At 40.1% G+C, this 20,031-nt stretch overlaps 1 protein-coding gene across 3 annotated transcripts in view; it reads left to right on the top strand.

Annotated features, from left to right (window-relative positions):
- SPATA22 (spermatogenesis associated 22) overlaps window positions 1-19,472 on the top strand; it is a 203,198-nt gene extending 183,726 nt beyond the window's left edge. For 2 of the 3 annotated variants that reach the window (XM_063798010.1, XM_063798011.1), the window contains exons 9-10: window positions 7,203-7,300; window positions 18,766-19,472. In XM_063798010.1, coding sequence (XP_063654080.1) covers window positions 7,203-7,300; window positions 18,766-18,829 — 162 coding nt within the window. In that variant the 3' untranslated portion in view covers window positions 18,830-19,472. The remainder of the gene's footprint in view (window positions 1-7,202; window positions 7,301-18,765) is intronic. The other variant, XM_063798009.1, reaches the window with a different exon arrangement.
- Window positions 19,473-20,031: the final 559 nt, after the last annotated feature.

The raw sequence follows: 20,031 nt of genomic DNA, 5'->3' as shown, positions 1-20,031 counted from the left end.
TTTTCCAGCTGAGGTACCTGGTTCATCTCATTGGAACTGGTTGGACAGTGGGAGCAGCCCACAGAGGGCGAGCCAAAGCAGGGCAGGGCATCGCCTCACCTGGGAAGTGCAAGGGGTCAGGGGATTTCCCTTTCCTAGACAAGGGAAGCCATGACAGACTGTACTGGGAAAATCGGGACACTGCAACCTAGATACTGCACTTTTCCAGAGGTCTTAGCAAATGGCACACCAGGAGATTATATCCCGTGCCTGGCTCAGTGGGTCCCATGCCCACGGAGCCTTGCTCACTGCTAGCGCAGCAGTCCAAGATCGAACTGCAAGGCGGCAAGCCTGGCTGGAGGAGGGGCGTCCACCATTGCTGAGGCTAGAGTAGGTAAACACAGCAGCCAGGAAGCCAACGAGGCCCGCCTGCCTCTGTGCACTCCACCTCTGGGGGCAGGGCATAGCTGAACAAAAGGCAGCAGAAACTTCTGCAGACTTAAACGTCCCTGTCTGACAGCTCTGAAGAGAGCAGTGGTTCTCCCATCGTGGTGTTTGAGCTCTGAGAATGGACAGACTGCCTCGTCAAGTGGGTCCCTGACCCCCAGGTAGCCTAACTTGGAGACACCTCCCAGTAGGGCTGACTGACACCTCATACAGCCAGGTGCCCCTCTGAGATGAAGCTTCCAGAGGAAGGATCGGGCAGCAATATTTGCTGTTCTGCAATATTTGCCCTTCTGCAGCCTCCACTGGTGACACCCAGGCAAACAGGGTCTGGAGTGGACTTCCAGCAAACTCTAACAGACCTGCAGCTGAGGGACCTGACAGAAGGAAAACTAACAACAGAAAGGAATAGCATCAACATCAACAAAAAGGACATCCACACCAAAACCCCATCTGTAGGTCACCATCATCAAAGACCAGAGGTAGATAAAACCACAAAGATGGGGAGAAACCAGAGGAGAAAAGCTGAAAATTCTAAAAACCGGAGCTCCTCTTCTCCTCCAAAGGATTGCAGCTCCTCGCCAGCAACAGAACAAAGCTGGACAGAGAATGACTTTGACGAGTTGACAAAAGTAGGCTTCAGAAAGTCGGTAATAACAAACTTCTCTGAGCTAAAGGAGGGTGTTTGAACCCATTGCAAGGAAGCTAAAAACCTTGAAAAAAGATTAGACAAATGGCTAACTAGAATAAACAGTGTAGAGAAGACTTTAAATGACCTGATGGAGCTGAAAACCGTGACACAAGAACTACGTGATGCATGCACAAGCTTCAGTAGCCTATTTGATCAAGTGGAAGAAAGAGTATTAGTGATTGAAGATCAAATTAATGAAATAAAGCAAGAAGAGAAGTTTAGAGAAAAAAGAATAAAAAGAAATGAGCAAAGCCTCCAAGAAATATGGGACTATGTGAAAAGACAAAATCTACATCTCATTGATGTACCTGAAAGTGACGGGGAGAATGGAACCAAGTTGGAAAACACTCTGCAGGATATTATCCAGGAGAACTTCCCCAATCTAGCAAGGCAGGCCAACATTCAGATTCAGGAAATACAGAGAACACCACAAAGATACTCCTCGAGAAGAGCAACTCCAAGACACATAATTGTCAGATTCACCAAAGTTGAAATGAAGGAAAAAATGTTAAGGGCAGCCAGAGAGAAAGGTCGGGTTACCCACAAAGGGAAGCTCATCAGACTAACAGCGGATCTCTCAGCAGAAACTCTACAAGCCAGAAGAGAGTGGGGGCCAATATTCAACATTCTTAAAGAAAAGAATTTTCAACCCAGAATTTCATATCTAGCCAAACTAAGCTTCATAAGTGAAGGAGAAATAAAATACTTTACAGACAAGCAAATGCTGAGAGATTTTGTCACCACCAGGCCTGCCTAACAAGAGCTCCTGAAGGAAACACTAAACGTGGAAAGGAAAAACCGGTACTAGCCACTGCAAAAACATGCCAAATTGTAAAGACCATCAATGCTAGGAAGAAACTGCATCAACTAATGGGCAAAATAACCAGCTAACATCATAATGACAGAATCAAATTCACACATAACATTATTAATCTTAAATGTAAATGGTCTAAATGCCCCAATTAAAGGACACAGACTGGCAAATTGGATAAAGAGTCAAGACCCATCAGTGTGCTGTATTCAGGTGACCCATCTCACGTGCAGAGACACACATAGGCTCAAAATAAAGGGATGGAGGAAGATCTACCAAACAAATGGAAAGCAAAAAACAAGCAGGGGTTGCAATCCTAGTCTCTGATAAAACAGACTTTAAACCAACAAAGATCAAAAGAGACAAAGAAGGCCATTACATAATGGTAAAGGGATCAATTCAACAAGAAGAGCTAACTATCCTAAATATATATGCACCCAATACAGGAGCACCCAGATTCATACAGCAAGTCCTGAGAGATCTACAAAGAGACTTAGACTCCCACACAAAAATAATGGGAGACTTTAACACCCCACTGTCAACATTAGACAGATCAACAAGACAGAAGGCTAACAAGGATATCCAGGAATTGAACTCAGCTCTGCACCAAACGGACCTAATAGACATCTACAGAACTCTCCACCCCAAGTCAACAGAATATACATTCTTCTCAGCACCACATTGCACTTATTCCAAAATTGACCACATAGTTGGAAGTAAAGCACTCCTCAGCAAATGTAAAAGGACAGAAATCACAACAAACTGTCTCTCTGACCACAGTGCAATCAAATTAGAATTCAAGATTAAGAAACTCACTCAAAACCACACAAGTACATGGAAACTGAACAACCTGCTCCTGAATGACTACTGGATAAATCATGAAATTAAGGCAGAAATAAAGATGTTCTTTGAAACCAACGAGAACAAAGATACAACGTACCAGAATCTCTGGGACACATTTAAAGCAGTGTGTAAAGGGAAATTTATAGCACAAAGTGCCCACAAGAGAAAGCAGGAAAGATCTAAAATTGACACCCTAACATCACAATGAAAAGAACTAGAGAAGCAAGAGCAAACACATTCAAAAGCTAGCAGAAGGCAAGAAATAACTAAGATCAGAGCAGAACTGAAGGAGATAGAGACACAAAAAACCCTTCAAAAAAATCAGTGAATCCAGGAGCTGTTTTTTTGAAAAGATCAATAAAATTGATAGACCGCTAGCAAGACTAATAAGAAGAGAGAAGAATCAAATAGATGTAATAAAAAATAATAAAGGGGATATCACCACTGATCTCACAGAAATACAAACCACCATCAGAGAATACTATAAACACCTCTACGCAAATGAACTACAAAATCTAGAAGAAATGGATACATTTCTGGACACATACACCTTCCCAAGACTAAACCAGGAAGAAGTTGAATCTCTGAATAGACCAATACCAGGCTCTGAAATTGAGGCAATAATTAATAGCCTACCAACCAAAAAAAGTCCAGGACCAGACAGATTCACAGCTGAATTCTACCAGAAGTACAAAGAGGAGCTGGTACCATTCCTTCTGAAACTATTCCAATCAATAGAAAAAGAGGGAATCCACCCTAACTCATTTTATGAGGCCAGCATCATCCTGATTCCAAAGCCTGGTAGAGACACAACAAAAAAAGAATTTTAGACCAATATCCCTGATGAACATTGATGCAAAAATCCTCAATAAAATACTGGCAAACTGAATCCAGCAGCACATCAAAAAGCTTATCCACCAAGATCAAGTTGGCTTCATCCCTGGGATGCAAGGCTGGTTCAACATATGCAAATCAATAAATGTAATCCATCACATAAACAGAATCAAAGACAAAAACCACATGATTTTCTCAATAGATGCAGAAAAGGCCTTTGACAAAATTCAACATCCTTTCATGCTAAAAACTCTCAATAAGCTAGGTGCTGATGGAACGTATCTCAAAATAATAAGAGATAAGAGCTATTTATGATAAACCCACAACCAATATCATTCTGAATGGGCAAAAACTGGAAGTATTCCCTTTGAAAACTGGCACAAGACATGGATGCCCTCTCTCACCACTCCTATGGAACATAGTGTTGAAAGTTCTTTGCTAGGGCAGTCAGGCAGGAGAAAGAAATAAAGTGTATTCAGTTGGGAAAAGAGGAAGTAAAAGTCTTCCTGTTTGCAGAGGACATGATTATATATTTAGAAAACCCCTTCATCTTAGCCCAAAATCTCCTTAAGCTGATAAGCAACTTCAGCAAAGTCTCAGGATACAAAATCAATGTGCAAAAATCATAAGCATTCTTATACACCAATAACAGACAAACAGAGAGCCAAATCATAAGTGAACTCCAAATCACAATTGCTACAAAGAGGATAAAATACCTAGGAATCCAACTTACAAAGGTTGTGAAGGACCTCTTCAAGGAGAGCTACAAACCACTGCTCAACAAAATAAAAGAGGACAGAAGCAAATGGAAGAACATTCCATGCTCATGGATAGGAAGAATCAATATTGTGAAAATGGCCATACTGCCCAAGGTAATCTACAGATTCAATGCCCCTATCAGCTACCAATGACTTTCTTCACAGAATTGGAAAAAACTACTTTAAAGTTCATATGGAACCAAAAAAGAGCCTGCATTGCCAAGAGAATCCTAAGCAAAAGGAACAAACCTGGAAGCACCACGCTACCTGACTTCAAACTATACTACACGGCTGCAGTAACCAAAACAGCATGGTACTGGTACCAAAACAAAGATATGGACCAATGGAACACAACAGAGGCCCAGAAATAACACCACACATCTACAACCATCTGATCTTTGATAAACCTGACAAAAACAGGAAATGGGGAAAGGATTCCCTATTTAATAAATGGTGCTGAGAAAACTGGCTAGCCATATGTAGAAAGCTGAAACTGGATCCCTTCCTTACACTTTATACAAAAATTAATTCAAGATGGATTAAAGACTTAAATGTTAGGCCTAATACCATAAAAACCCTAGAAGAAAACCTAGGCAATACCATTCAAGATATAGGCATGGGCTAGGACTTCATGACTGAAACACCAAAAGCAATGGCAACAAAAGCCAAAATAGACAAATGGGATCTAATTAAACTGAAGAGCTTCTGCACAGCAAAAGAAACTACCATCAGAGTGAACAGGCAACCTACAGAATGGGAGAAAATTTTTGCAATCTACCCATCTGACAAAGGGCTAATGTCCAGAATCTACAAAGAACTTAAACAAAGTTACAAGAAAAAAATTAACCCCATCAAAAAGTGGGCAAAGTATATGAACAGACACTTTTCAAAAGAAGACATTTATGCAGCCAACAGCACGTGAAAAAATGCTCATCATCACTGGCCATCAGAGAAATGCAAATCAAAACCACAATGAGATACCATCTCACACCAGTTAGAATGGCGATCACTAAAAAGTTAGGAAACAACAGGTGCTGGAAAGGATGTGGAGAAATAGGAACACTTTTACACTGTTGGTGGGACTGTAAACTAGTTCAACCATTGTGGAAGACAGTATGGCGATTCCTCAAGGATCTAGAACTAGAAATACCATTTGACCCAGCCATCCCATTACTGGGTATATACCCAAAGGACTATAAATCATGCTGCTATAAAGACACATGCACACGTATGTTTATTGTGGCACTATTCACAATAGCAAAGACTTGGAACCAACCCAAATGTCCATCAGTGATAGACTGGATTAAGAAAATGTGGCACATATACACCATGGAATACTATGCAGCCATAAAAAATGATGAGTTCATGTCCTTTGTAAGGACATGGATGAAGCTGGAAACCATCATTCTCAGTAAACTATCGCAAGGACAGAAAACCAAGCACTACATGTTCTCACTCATATGTGAGAACTGAACAATGAGAACACTTGGACACAGGGTGGGGAACATCACACACCGGGGCCTCTCGTGGGGTTGGGGGATGGGGGAGGGATGACATTAGGAGATATACCTAATGTAAATGATGAGTTAATGGGTGCAGCAAACCAACATGGCACATGTATACATATATAACAAACCTGCACGTTGTGCACATGTACCCTAGAACTTAAAGTACAATAATAATTTTAAAAAGTGCACATGAAAAAGTTCTGGAGAACGATAGTAGTGAGGTTGCACAAAAAAGTGAATATACTTAATCCTACTGAACTGTACCCTTAAAATGGTTAAATGATACATTTTATGTTATGCATATTTTACTAAAATAAAAAATGAAGGTTAAATAAAAAGAATTTCATATAAGGAAGTGTGGGCCTTGCTTCCTGGGACCTGAATGTCCATTTTGGGTTTGGAAGCAGAAAGAGGTATGAAATTAGACACAGATATTGGAACCCATGTGCATAGGTCACCTAGGGTGAATCTTTTGTTTTCTGTATAATTATCTTCCATAAGATGGAGAACACAGTCAAAGGGGTGGAAGAACTGGTCTTTCTGAAGAGGAGCTAAATTGGGGTTAGGTAGGAGTGAGGAGGGATGCAGCGTTTGTTTACTCAGAAAACATTAATTGATGGTGATCATGTGTGCTGGGTTCTGAGGAAGTTTTTTTAAAAAATGATACCCAATTTCTTGATTTTGTGGAGAAGTCTGTCTAGTCTAGAGGGGAAAGAGTTAAGAGGACATCTCAGGTATGAGCGCAGCTAAAGTATGGTGTCTGGCAACCCAGACAGTGTAAGATTTGGATACATCTTCAAATTGATATTCTTTATACATTTATTCAAATATTTATTGTAGAGCATGAAGTAGATTTTCAATTAATAATTGCACATCTCTCTTGGTTGGCTACCATTAATGGATTTAGTAGTTACACTGAACATAACATCTAAGTTTATTTGAAATTCTTTTATTTAATGTTTTTTCCACTATTTGTATCTATCATTAGTTACACTTCTTACACATAGAGAAAGTTTATATAAATATAGTTCTAAAATTTTGTCAAAATATGTATGAAAATTATTGTTTTCCTGGCATTCACATCAGCAAAACACTTTCCATTTATCCTGTCTTCAGTTTTCTTTTGTGATTTTTTAAACCAGATAACTTTTCAAGGTACAGATTAAAATGTTTAAAATTTAGACAATAGGGAAAAAATGAATCGTTATCACTGAAAAGCACTGTACTGTGAGTTGTTCAGTTTTAGAATTTTAGCCTACATCACCTGTTGTATTTGGATGACTAGTGAATGCTTGGCTGATGGCAGGGCTGATGACCTGTCATTATTTCCACAGACATGCCACAAAATGTTGAATGAAGATAGGCAGCGTTGGCAAGGAGAGTTTCTGAAACTTCGACTGGAGGGCTCTGCGTGTTCCGGCAGGAATGGTTTGTAAGTTTGCCTTTGCCAGTTATGAAAGGAGTTGCGTGAGTAAATCAGAGTGGAAATGTTGCAGTGACATTTTAGCACTTGTTATGTGTTGGCACCTTGTCAGTTGTTTGGCTGATCTGACCCTGAATCCAAATTAGGAGGTGGTAGGAGGTATGCATGGGCACTAAGTAAGAAAAATTGGATTAAGAGAAGCCAGGTGGTGTATTCTTAAACAAACTGGGAAAAAGAATGAAGACAAAGCTGGAATGTGTTCTCTGTCAGACTTTTTCTTCCTGGGGCTTTCTTCATCTATAAAATGAAAATTCTAACATTTGCCTCATGGGACTTTTGTTCTAAGAGTTAAATGAGATAATGTATGTAAAGTGTAGTCTCTGGCTGGTGTCTAAATGACTGGAAATATGTGGGGGTGATTGTTATTGTGTAACAATTTGAGCCATACTGATTTAGGAATATAAAGTTGATGGAATGGAAGATGCAGATCAGAAACACATTTTTAAACTTATAATAATTTAATATATGCATAAATTAAATATCACAAATCAGTAGGGGTGGGGCAGGGAGTGAAATACTCAATACATAGTGTTGAGGTAATTGATTATTCATTGGAAAAATCCCTCTTGGATACATATATTTATAAAATGTATCAAAAGAAAGGCTAGATTAATATTCCAGGCATACAAGCAAAGGAAGAAGGCACAAAGAAATATCAACAGATTTGACTACATAAACATTTTTTAAAATTTATGGAAAAGTTAACCAAGTTAAAAGGCAAAAAACAAACTTGGAGAAATATTTGCAGAAAATATGAAAAGGTTAATATTTTTACCACGTAAAGATCTAAGAAATGCATATGAAAACACTGAGATACTGGTGAATACATAAGCCAAGAACATAAAGGCAATTTACAAACAGACAAATGAAAACATATTTAACAGATAAGAGATAATGGCCTCACTCATAAGCAGAAAAGGCAAAGTAAAGTTATACTTTTGCCTCTCAAATTAGCAATGAATAAAACTAGTTAATACTTGTGATGTTACAGTGAAATGGACACAGTGATTTCTAATGGAGACAAGCTGTCACCTTCCTGTTAGAGTTTAGCAATATGTATAAGAACCCTAAAATATTCATCTCATATTAAAATATTCACTTCACAATAGTTAAAAAACTTACTACATATTTAGAAATAGACTTATTAAAAAGGCAGAAACTCTAATTTTTAAAAGCCTATGACACTCTTCTCTAGAAATAACACTTGAATAAATGGATAGATGATTGTATGCCTCTATATGGAAAGATCTAATATTGTAAGGCTGTCAATTCTTCTGAAATCAATCTATAAATTTAACCCAGTTCTGCTTAAAATCCCAATGGTAGAAAAACTCAATCAGCAAAAATAATTCTATAGTCAACCTGGAAGAGAAAACATGTGAGAGCAGTCAAAAACATTTGGGAGGAAAGAGAGTAATGAGGGAAATTTCCAGAATGAGGCATGAATATGTATTGTAAATCTACAGTGATGGAATATTATTCAGCCATATAGAAGAACGAAATTCTGTCATTTGCAGCAACATGATGGAACTGGGGGTCATTATGTTAGGTGAAATTAGCCAAGCAAAGAAAAACAAATGTTGCATGTTCTCACTCATATGTGGAAGCTAATAATAGTGTTTTTCATGACAATAGTAGAATAGTGGTTACCAGAGGCCAGGAATGGTAGGTGGAAGGCAGGGGATGAAGAGAAAACAAAAGAATATACATGTTACCACTGAATTGTACACTTAAAAATAGTAAAGATGGTATTTCTGCTTCTAGATCTTTGAGGAATCGCCATACTGTCTTCCACAATGGTTGAACTAATTTACACTCCCACTAACAATGTAAAAGCGCTCCTTTTTCTCCGCAACCTCGCCAGCATCTGTTGTTTCTTGACCTTTTAGTAATTGCCATTCTGACTGGTGTGAGATGATATCTTATTGTGGTTTTGATTTACATTTCTCTAATGATCAGTGATGTTGAGCTTTTTTTCATATGTTTTCGGCGGCATGAATGTCTTCTTTTGAGAAGTGTCTGTTCATGTCCTTTGCCCACTTTTTAATGGGGTTGGTTGTTTTTTTCTTGTAAATTTGTTTAAGTTCCTTGTAGACTCTGGATATTAGACCTTTTTCAGATGGATAGACTGGAAAATTTTTCTCCCATTCTGTAGGTTGTCTGTTCACTCTGATGATAGTTTATCTTGCTGTGCAGAAGCTCTTTAGTTTAATTGCCTCCCTTTTGTCAATTTTTTCTTTTGTTGCAATTGCTTTTGGCATTTTTGTCATAAAATCTTTTATTGGGGGAACATGCCCCCAATATTTCAACGCAGGTTCTTTCTATTTTCCCTAAGTGTCAGCCAGTCTGAGAAATAAAGAGAAAGAGTACAAAGAGAGGAATTTTACAGCTGGGCCTCTGAGGGTGACATCACATATCGGTAGGTCCGTGATGTCCACCTGAGCTGCAAAACTAGCAAGTTTTTATTAAGGATTTCAAAAGGGGAGGGGATGTACGAACAGGGAGTAGGTCACAAAGATCACATGTTTCTGAGGCCAATAAAGATCACAAGGCAAAGGGCAAAGCAAAGATCACAAGGCAAAGGCAAAATTAGAATTACTGATGAGGGTCTATGTTCAGCTGTGCACATATTGTTTTGATAAACACCTTAACAGAAAATAGGGTTTGAGAGCAGAGAACTGGTCTGACCAAAATTTACCAGGCTGGAATTTCCCAATCCTAGTAAGCCTGAGGTAGTACTACAGGAGACCAGGGCGTATTTCAGTCCTTATCTCAACTGCATAAGACAGATGCTCCCAGAGCGGCAATTTATAGACCTCCACCCAGGAATGCAATTATTTTGCTAGGGTCTTAATATTTAATATTCCTTGCTAGGAGAAGAATTTAGCAATATCTCTCCTACTTGCACGTCCATTTATAGGCTCTCTGCAAGAAGAAAAATATGGCTCTATTCTGCCCAACCCTGCAGGCAGTCAGACCTTATGGTTGTCTTCCCTTGTTCCTTAAAATCGCTGTTATTCTGTTCTTTTCAAGGTGCACTCATTTCATATTGTTCAAACACACGTTTTACAATCAGTTTGTACAATAGTGGTCCTGAGGTGATGTACATTTTCTGCTTACAAAGATAACAGAGTTAAGAGATTAAAGACAGGCATAAGAAATTATAAGAGTATTATTTGGGAACTGATAAATGTCCATGAAATCTTCACAATTTATGTTCGGAGATTGCAGTAAAGAGAGGCATAAGAGGGGAGGAGCCAAGATGGCCGAATAGGAACAGCTCCGGTCTACAGCTCCCAGCGTGAGCGACGCAGAAGACGGGTGACTTCTGCATTTCCATCTGAGGTACCAGGTTCATCTCACTAGGGAGTGCCAGACAGTGGGCGCAGGTCAGTGGGTGTGCGCACCATGCGCCAGCTGAAGCAGGGCGAGGCATTGCCTCACTTGGGAAGTGCAAGGGGTCAGGGAGTTCCCTTTCCGAGTCAAAGAAAGGGGTGACGGACGCACCTGGAAAATCGGGTCACTCCCACCCGAATATTGCGCTTTTCAGACCGCGGCGCACCACGAGATTATATCCCACACCTGGCTCGGAGGGTCCTACGCCCACGGAGTCTCGCTGATTGCTAGCACAGCAGTCTGAGATCAAACTGCAAGGTGGCAGCGAGGCTGGGGGAGGGGCGCCCGCCATTGCCCAGGCTTGCTTAGGTAAACAAAGCAGCCGGGAAGCTCGAACTGGGTGGAGCCCACCACAGCTCAAGGAGGCCTGCCTGCCTCTGTAGGCTCCACCTCTGGGGGCAGGGCACAGACAAAGAGTCAGCAGTAACCTCTGCAGACTTAAATGTCCCTGTCTGACAGCTTTGAAGAGAGCAGTGGTTCTCCCAGCACGCAGCTGGAGATCTGAGAACGGGCAGACTGCCACCTCAAGTGGGTCCCTGACCCCTGACCCCCGAGCAGCCTAACTGGGAGGCACCCCCCAGCAGGGGCACACTGACATCTCACACGGCAGGGTATTCCAACAGACTTGCAGCTGAGGGTCCTGTCTGTTAGAAGGAAAACTAACAAACAGAAAGGACATCCACACCAAAAACCCATCTGTACATCACCATCATCAAAGACCAAAAGTAGATAAAACCACAAAGATGGGGAAAAAACAGAACAGAAAAACTGGAAACTCTAAAACGCAGAGTGCCTCTCCTCCTCCAAAGGAATGCAGTTCCTCACCAGCAACGGAACAAAGCTGGATGGAGAATGACTTTGACGAGCTGAGAGAAGAAGGCTTCAGACGATCAAATTACTCTGAGCTACAGGAGGACATTCAAACCAAAGGCAAAGAAGTTGAAAACTTTGAAAAAAATTTAGAAGAATGTATAACTAGAATAACCAATACAGAGAAGTGCTTAAAGGAGCTGATGGAGCTGAAAACCAAGGCTCGAGAACTACATGAAGAATGCAGAAGCCTCAGGAGCCGATGCGATCAACTGGAAGAAAGGGTATCAGCGATGGAAGATGAAATGAATGAAATGAAGCGAGAAGGGAAGTTTAGAGAAAAAAGAATAAAAAGAAATGAGCAAAGCCTCCAAGAAATATGGGACTATGTGAAAAGACCAAATCTACATCGGATTGGTGTACCTGAAAGTGATGGGGAGAATGGAACCAAGTTGGAAAACACTCTGCAGGATGTTATCCAGGAGAACTTCCCCAATCTAGCAAGGCAGGCCAACGTTCAGATTCAGGAAATACAGAGAATGCCACAAAGATACTCCTCGAGAAGAGCAACTCCAAGACACATAATTGTCAGATTCACCAAAGTTGAAATGCAGGAAAAAATGTTAAGGGCAGCCAGAGAGAAAGGTCGGGTTACCCTCAAAGGGAAGCCCATCAGACTAACAGCTGATCTCTCGGCAGAAACCCTACAAGCCAGAAGAGAGTGGGGGCCAATATTCAACATTCTTAAAGAAAAGAATTTTCAACCCAGAATTTCATATCCAGCCAAACTAAGCTTCATAAGTGAAGGAGAAATAAAATCCTTTACAGACAAGCAAATGCTGAGAGATTTTGTCACCACCAGGCCTGCCCTAAAAGAGCTCCTGAAGGAAGTGCTAAACGTGGAAAGGAACAACCGGTACCAGCCACTGCAAAAACATGCCAAATTATAAAGACCATCGAGGCTAGGAAGAAACTGCATCAACTAACGGGCAAAATAGCCAGCTGACATCATAATGACAAGATCAAATTCACACGTAACGATATTAACTTTGAATATAAATGGACTAAATGCTCCAATTAAAAGACACAGACTGGCAAATTGGATAAAGAGTCAAGACCCATTAGTGTGCTGTATTCAGGAAACCCATCTCACTTGCAGAGACACACATAAGCTCAAAATAAAGGGATGGAGGAAGATCTACCAAGCAAATGGAAAACAGAAAAAGGCAGGGGTTGCAATTCTAGTTTCTGATAAAACAGACTTTAAACCAACAAAGATCAAAAGAGACAAAGAAGGCCATTACTTAACGGTAAAGGGATCAATTCAACAAGAAGAGCTAACTATCCTAAATATATATGCACCCAATACAGGAGCACCCAAATTCATACAGCAAGTCCTTAGTGACCTACAAAGAGACTTAGACTCCCACACAATAATAATGGGAGACTTTAACACCCCACTGTCAACATTAGACAGATCAACGAGACAAAGTTAACAAGGATGTCCAGGAATTGAACTCAGCTCTGCACCAAACGGACCTAATAGACATCTACAGAACTCTCCACCCCAAATCAACAGAATATACAGTCTTTTCAGAAACACACCACACCTATTCGAAAATTGACCACATAGTTGGAAGTAAAGCACTCCTCAGCAAATGTAAAAGAACAGAAATTATAACAAACTGTCTCTCAGACCACAGTGCAATCAAACTAGAACTCAGAATTAAGAAACTCACTCAAAACCACTCAACCATATGGAAACTGAACAACCTGCTCCTGAATGACTACTGGGTACATAACGAAATGAAGGCAGAAATAAAGATGTTCTTTGAAACCAATGGGATCAAACACACAACATACCAGAATCTCTGGGACACATTCAAAGCAGTGTGTAAAGGGAAATTTATAGCACTAAATGCCCACAAGAGAAAGCAGGAAAGCTCTAAAATTGATGCCCTAACATCACAATTAAAAGAACTAGAAAAGCAAGAGCAAACACGTTCAAAAGCTAGTGGAAGGCAAGAAATAACTAAAATCAGAGCAGAACTGAAGGAAATAGAGACACAAAAAACCCTTCAAAAAATTAATGAATCCAGGAGTGATTTTTTGAAAAGATCAACAAAATTGATAGACTGCTACCAAGACTAATAAAGAAGAAAAGAGAGAAGAGTCAGATAGATGAATAAAAATGATAAAGGGGATATATCACCACCGATCCCACAGAAATACAAACTACCATCAGAGAATACTATAAACACCTCTACACAAATAAACTAGAAAATCTAGAAGAAATGGATAAATTTCTCGACACATACATCCTCCCAAGACTAAACCGGGAAGAAGTTGAATAGACCAATAACAGGCTCTGAAATTGAGGCAATAATCAATAGCTTACCAACCAAAAAAAGTCCAGGACCAGATGGACTCACAGCCGAATTCTACCAGAGGTACAAGGAGGAGCTGGTACCATTCATTCTGAAACTATTCCAATCAATAGAAAAAGAGGGAATCCACCCTAATTCATTTGATGAGGCCAGCATCATCCTGATACCAAAGCCTGGCAGAGACACAACCAAAAAAGAGAATTTTAGACCAATATCCTTGATGAACATTGATGCAAAAATCCTCAATAAAATACTGGCAAACCGAATCCAGCAGCACATCAAAAAGCTTATCCACCATGATCAAGTGGGCTTCATCCCTGGGATGCAAGGCTGGTTCAACATATGCCAATCAATAAATGTAATCCAGCATATAAACAGAACCAAAGACAAAAACCACATGATTATCTCAATAGATGCAGAAAAGGCCTTTGACAAAATTCAACACCCCTTCATGCTAAAAACTCTCAATAAATTAGGTATTGATAGGATGTATCTCAAAATAATAAGAGCTATCTATGACAAACCCACAGCCAATATCATACTGAATGGGCAAAAACTGGAAGCATTCCCTTTGAAAGCTGGCACAAGACAGCGATGCCCTCTCTCACCACTCCTATTCAACATAGTGTTGGAAGTTCTGGCCAGGGCAATCAGGCAGGAGAAAGAAATAAAGCATATTCAATTAGGAAAAAAGGAAGTCATATTGTCCCTGTTTGCAGATGACATGATTGTATATCTAGAAAACCCCATTGTCTCAGCCCAAAATCTCCTTAAGCTGATAAGCAACTTCAGCAAAGTCTCAGGATACAAAATCAATGTACAAAAATCACACGCGTTCTTACACACCAACAACAGACAAACAGAGAGCCAAATCATGAGTGAACTCCCATTCACAATTGCTTCAAAGAGAATAAAATACCTAGGAATCCAACTTACAAGGGATGTGAAGGACCTCTTCAAGGAGAACTACAAACCACTGCTCAAAGAAATAAAAGAGGATACAAAGAAATGGAAGAACATTCCATGCTCATGGGTAGGAAGAATCAATATCGTGAAAATGGCCATACTGCCCAAGGTAATTTATAGATTCAATGCCATCCCCATCAAGCTACCAATGACTTTCTTCACAGAATTGGAAAAAACTACTTTAAAGTTCATATGGAACCAAAAAAGAGCCCGCATCACCAAGTCAATCCTAAGCCAAAAGAACAAAGCTGGAGGCATCACACTACCTGACTTCCAACTATACTGCAAGGCTACAGTAACCAAAACAGCATGGTACTAGTACCAAAACAAAGATATAGATCAATGGAACAGAACAGAGCCCTCAGAAATAATGCTGCCTATCTACAGCTATCTGATCTTTGACAAACCTGAGAAAACCAAGCAATGGGGAAAGGATTCCCTATTTAATAAATGGTGCTGGGAAAACTGGCTAGCCATATGTAGAAAGCTGAAACTGGATCCCTTCCTTACACCTTATACAAAAATTAATTTAAGATGGCTTGAAGACTTACATGTTAGACCTAAAACCATAAAAACCCTAGAAGAAAACCTAGGCAATACCATTCAGGACATAGGCATGGGCAAGGACTTCATGTCTAAAACACCAAAAGCAATGGCAACAAAAGCCAAAATTGACAAATGGGATCTAATTAAACTAAAGAGCTTCTGCACAGCAAAAGCAACTACCATCAGAGTGAACAGGCAACCTACGGAATGGGAGAAAATTTTTGCAACCTACTCATCTGACAAAGGGCTAATATCCAGAATCTACAATGAACTCAAACAAATTTACAAGAAAAAAACAAACAACCCCATCAAAAAGTGAGTGAAAGATATGGACAGACACTTCTCAAAAGAAGACATTTATGCAGCCAAAAAACACATGAAAAAATGCTCATCATCACTGGCCATCAGACAAATGCAAATTAAAACCACAATGAGATACCATCTCACACCAGTTAGAATGGCCATCATTAAAAAGTCAGGAAACAACAGGTGCTGGAGAGGATGTGGAGAAATAGGAACACTTTTACACTGTTGGTGGGACTGTAAACTAGTTCAACCATTGTGGAAGTCAGTGTGGCGATTCCTTAAGGATCTAGAACTAGAAATAGCATTTGACCCAGCCATCCCATGACTGGGTATATATACCCAAAGGATTATAAATCATGCTGCTATAAAGACACATGCACACGTATGTTTATTGCGGCAGTATTCACAATAGCAAAGACTTGGAACCAACCCAGATGTCCAACAACAATAGACTGGATTAAGAAAATGTGGCACATATACACCATGGAATACTATGCAGCTGTAAAAAAATGATGAGTTCATGTCCTTTGTAGGGACATGGATGAAACTGGAAACCATCATTCTCAGCAAACTAACACAGGAACAGAAAACCGAACACCTCATGTTATCACTCATAAGTGGGAGTTCAACAGTGAGAACACATGGACACGGAAGGGGAACATCACATACTGGGGACTGTTGTGGGGTGGTGGGATGGGGGAGGGATAGCGTTAGGAGATATACCTAATGCTAAATGACGAGTTAATGGGTGCAGCACACCAACATGGCGCATGTATACATATGTAACAAACCTGCATGTTGTGCACATGTACCCTAAAACTTAAAGTATAATAATATTAAAATTTAAAAAAATGAATAAAAAATAAAAATAATATAAATTTAAAAAGCAGCAGCAGCAAGAGAGATATATGTGGCCCCCAATGCCTAAAATATTTACTGCCTAGTCCTTTACAAATAAATCTGCTAATCCCTCAGACTGAATAACCCAACAATATGGAATACACTGAAGTTAGTGTATATTCATATAGATTGTCCTTGCATACAGTAGAATCATAATGTTTGCTAAATAAATGAATTAATTAGTGGAGGGACACTGTTTTTTCAATGATAGTAAAGGCTATGGACTACTTATCATTTATTCACCAGTGTACACCATGATTTGGTGTGTATGTAGCAGGTAAAAGCAATGGAGGTTTAAGACATACTTGAAAATGGAGGGAGTTGTTTTGTTTACATTTAAAGCTATAGGATAGGGTTTATTTTAAAAAAATGCAAAGTAAAACAACAATAGGAAATAGAGATTCACTGATCACATTGTAAGGATGTTTAAAAATGGCAATACTTAGGGTTGGTTAGGGTTAGGAAAGTGGCCCTCTCGCACTGAATTGGTGGTACAATCTGTCTAGTTGATAGTTTGTCAATATTCATAAAAGTGTTAAAATATACACATACATGTGGCCTATTTAGGGAAATAGCTGTGGAAAAAACACATCAAATTATGGTTCTTAATAGTGAAAAACTGGAAACAACCTAAAGGGTGAAGATAGAGGGTTGATAATGCAGTTGTCAAATGATGTAGCCATTGCAAACACTGAAGCAGATGCATTTATTCACGTGGAACTAAAAAGTAAGCAGGCTGTGCTGGGTAGGAAGAACAGTGGAAGAACAAGGAAGTTCTGGGGTGTGAAGGAGGCTGGAGGAATGCGGTCTCGATAAGCAGACAACAAGCAAATAAAGGGGAGGCTAGCGTTTGCAGGGAGGCTGACTCATGCCCAGGCATTCTCGTTTTGAACTCATCTTCCTGCTAGTCACAACTTGGCTAATGAGTCTTGCTAACGAAAGTACTGAACTCCCCCATCACTAATTGGCCTCTTCCACTCTCTAAGGTCCCAGTTTCTTTCAGACTAAGGACCAAAAAGAAAGTAAATCTCTTTCTGTGCATCCCTTCCCTCTGGCCTTATTAGCAGAGACACAGAAGACAGTCAGGAAATTCCCAGTCTTCCCTCAGCACCTAGGCTGCATTATCCTGAACTCTCATTTGGGAGCTAATTAGGGGATTCTGTTTGTGGAACTTGTAAGCACTTAACTCCCCAATCCTAGCCCTGGCTGTCTCTGTGGGAACCTTTCTTTGAAGACTTGCTGGATAGATATCTCCCGAGACCCTGTTGAACTAGGGAAGTTAGCAAAGTTTATCAGTGAGTTGCTGCTTAACTAAAACGCCAAAATAAACTGAAGTGGTGTGGATCCCAAGAGATTAATCATGCTCTCTCCCAGTGTGGAGAGAGCGGGGGGACACTGTGGCTTCTACAGGCCTGAATTCTTCACTAGTTCATTCATGGAAAGTGAGGGCTAGTGTGGTACAAAGGGCATAGCACTGGCCGGGAGGGGTAGAGTTTTGGGCCTGGGGAGATAAATTCCTACTCTGGCTTTTATTAGAGAGAGGGCACAACTCTAGAAATAGGGTAACTCCTTCAACTCAAAACCCAATGAAATTTTAACATGTTCTACACTATACTTGTTGACTCAGTAATTCTGTACCTCAATTCATTTAGTCCCCAAAATAATCATATGAAGTTCATGGTATGATTCCCATTCCTATTTTATGGATGGGAAAACTGGGGCCCACAGGGAGGAAATGATCTACCCTGTGTCACACAGCTAGCAAGGAGCAGTGTTAGCCCAGAGCCCCGGCCTCCCAACTTCTCACTCCAATGCTATGTTCACGTGACCAAAGTTAACTTAATGCAACAAGGTGCGTGAGCTTCCCAGCTTGCTGCCTGCCACACAGAAGATGCTGGATTTGTATTTATTTGTCCTTATATTCTGGCCTGGACAACTACCTGTAAATACCAAATAAAGGTAACCCTTTCAGATCCCTGATATCTTTACCCTCCAAGATTTTACAAACATAGTCTAAAAGAGAGGTTAAATATTTTCTGGCTGATGTTTCAAGACTCTTTCCAAAGCTCACTTCTTTCTGTTTCACTTATTGCTACTTCTCAGGCCTTCACATCTCTTCCTGGCTCGCTGTTACCACCTCCAATTCTGGCATCTCTCCAGCTGCTGAAGCCCCAGAATGAACTTCTGCTCATCTGATCCACTGTATAAATAGTTTCTGGGTTTATGCACCGGTACTCAACCTTATTGCCTGTCCGTTTAATAGCTCATAGTCTCTTAATCCCTGCAGTCTTTGGCATCCTGTCTGGGCTTGAGTATTTATTATGTAGTAGGTGAGTGAAAAAAGCCTGAGATACTTGGAAGTGACTAATTTTGTAGATAAAGAATCAAAACTTGAACAGATCTGTAGGCTAAAAATAGCAGAGACTGAATTAAAACTTTGATCTCCATATATTCTGTTGAAAGTTCTCTTCATTCAACTGTACTGCCTTTTGCATTTCTGAAACTCATTGCACCCACAGTCATTATCACTCTGTTTAGTTTTGAATTCTTTGATGATTAACTGGATGCAGGGAAGGAGGCAAAGCTACTGGGCCTAACTCTATGGCCTCTGGCAAGTCACCTAACCTGTCATCTGTGAAGCGAGAATAATAAAAGCTGGCCTTCCTATTTTCTAATCCTGGTCCTGGTTGTCACTGTGGGTTACATTCAACTGTGCCACTGAAAAATTCAAATGAGAACACAGATTTTAAAATTGCTTTGTAAATATTGTTATGTGCTAATAAAATAATAAGATAAAATATACTACTGTTATAATTCTGCTGAGTCCTAGTAGAGCTTTTCTCTGGGCTGGACACAGATGGTAGGATGGATGTGGGAGAAGGAGGTATTGTTGGGATGTGTGTGAGATCATCTCCAAGTAGACATATGTAGATGCCCATGATGTGTAAAATGACATCTGCTGAGCTTGACACATGGATCGTGGATGTACTCAACAGTTCACAGATGTGTTGAGAACTCACAATGTCTGAAACATGTTTCTTTGAATATGAGCTATCTCAGTTAGGATGGCTGGGCAAAAATTTTGCTAGAAGTTTCTTTTAGTGTCAGGAATCCATGGACTTATATCTGCATAGATCATACATTCATCCCAACAAAGATTAGTCACCACCTTTGACTGGAATTTCATATAAAGATTCAAAACTGTGCAACAGGGAAGTGGGTGCTGGCGGGACAGGTTGTTGTTGATGGTGCAGGATGAGGGTTGGTGTGGAGTGGAGGGTGATATTTCAATCTTCAGGAACAGGAGATGGAAAGAGGTAAGAAGGTCCACCAGGGCTATTCTCTTAAGGATAAGAGCTGTTTGCTTTG

Source organism: Pan troglodytes, chromosome 19, assembly GCF_028858775.2.
Source record: "Pan troglodytes isolate AG18354 chromosome 19, NHGRI_mPanTro3-v2.0_pri, whole genome shotgun sequence".
Classification (NCBI taxonomy): domain Eukaryota; kingdom Metazoa; phylum Chordata; class Mammalia; order Primates; family Hominidae; genus Pan; species Pan troglodytes.
Note: the sequence above shows the minus strand (reverse complement) of the source record. Positions and strands in the feature narration are given on the sequence as shown.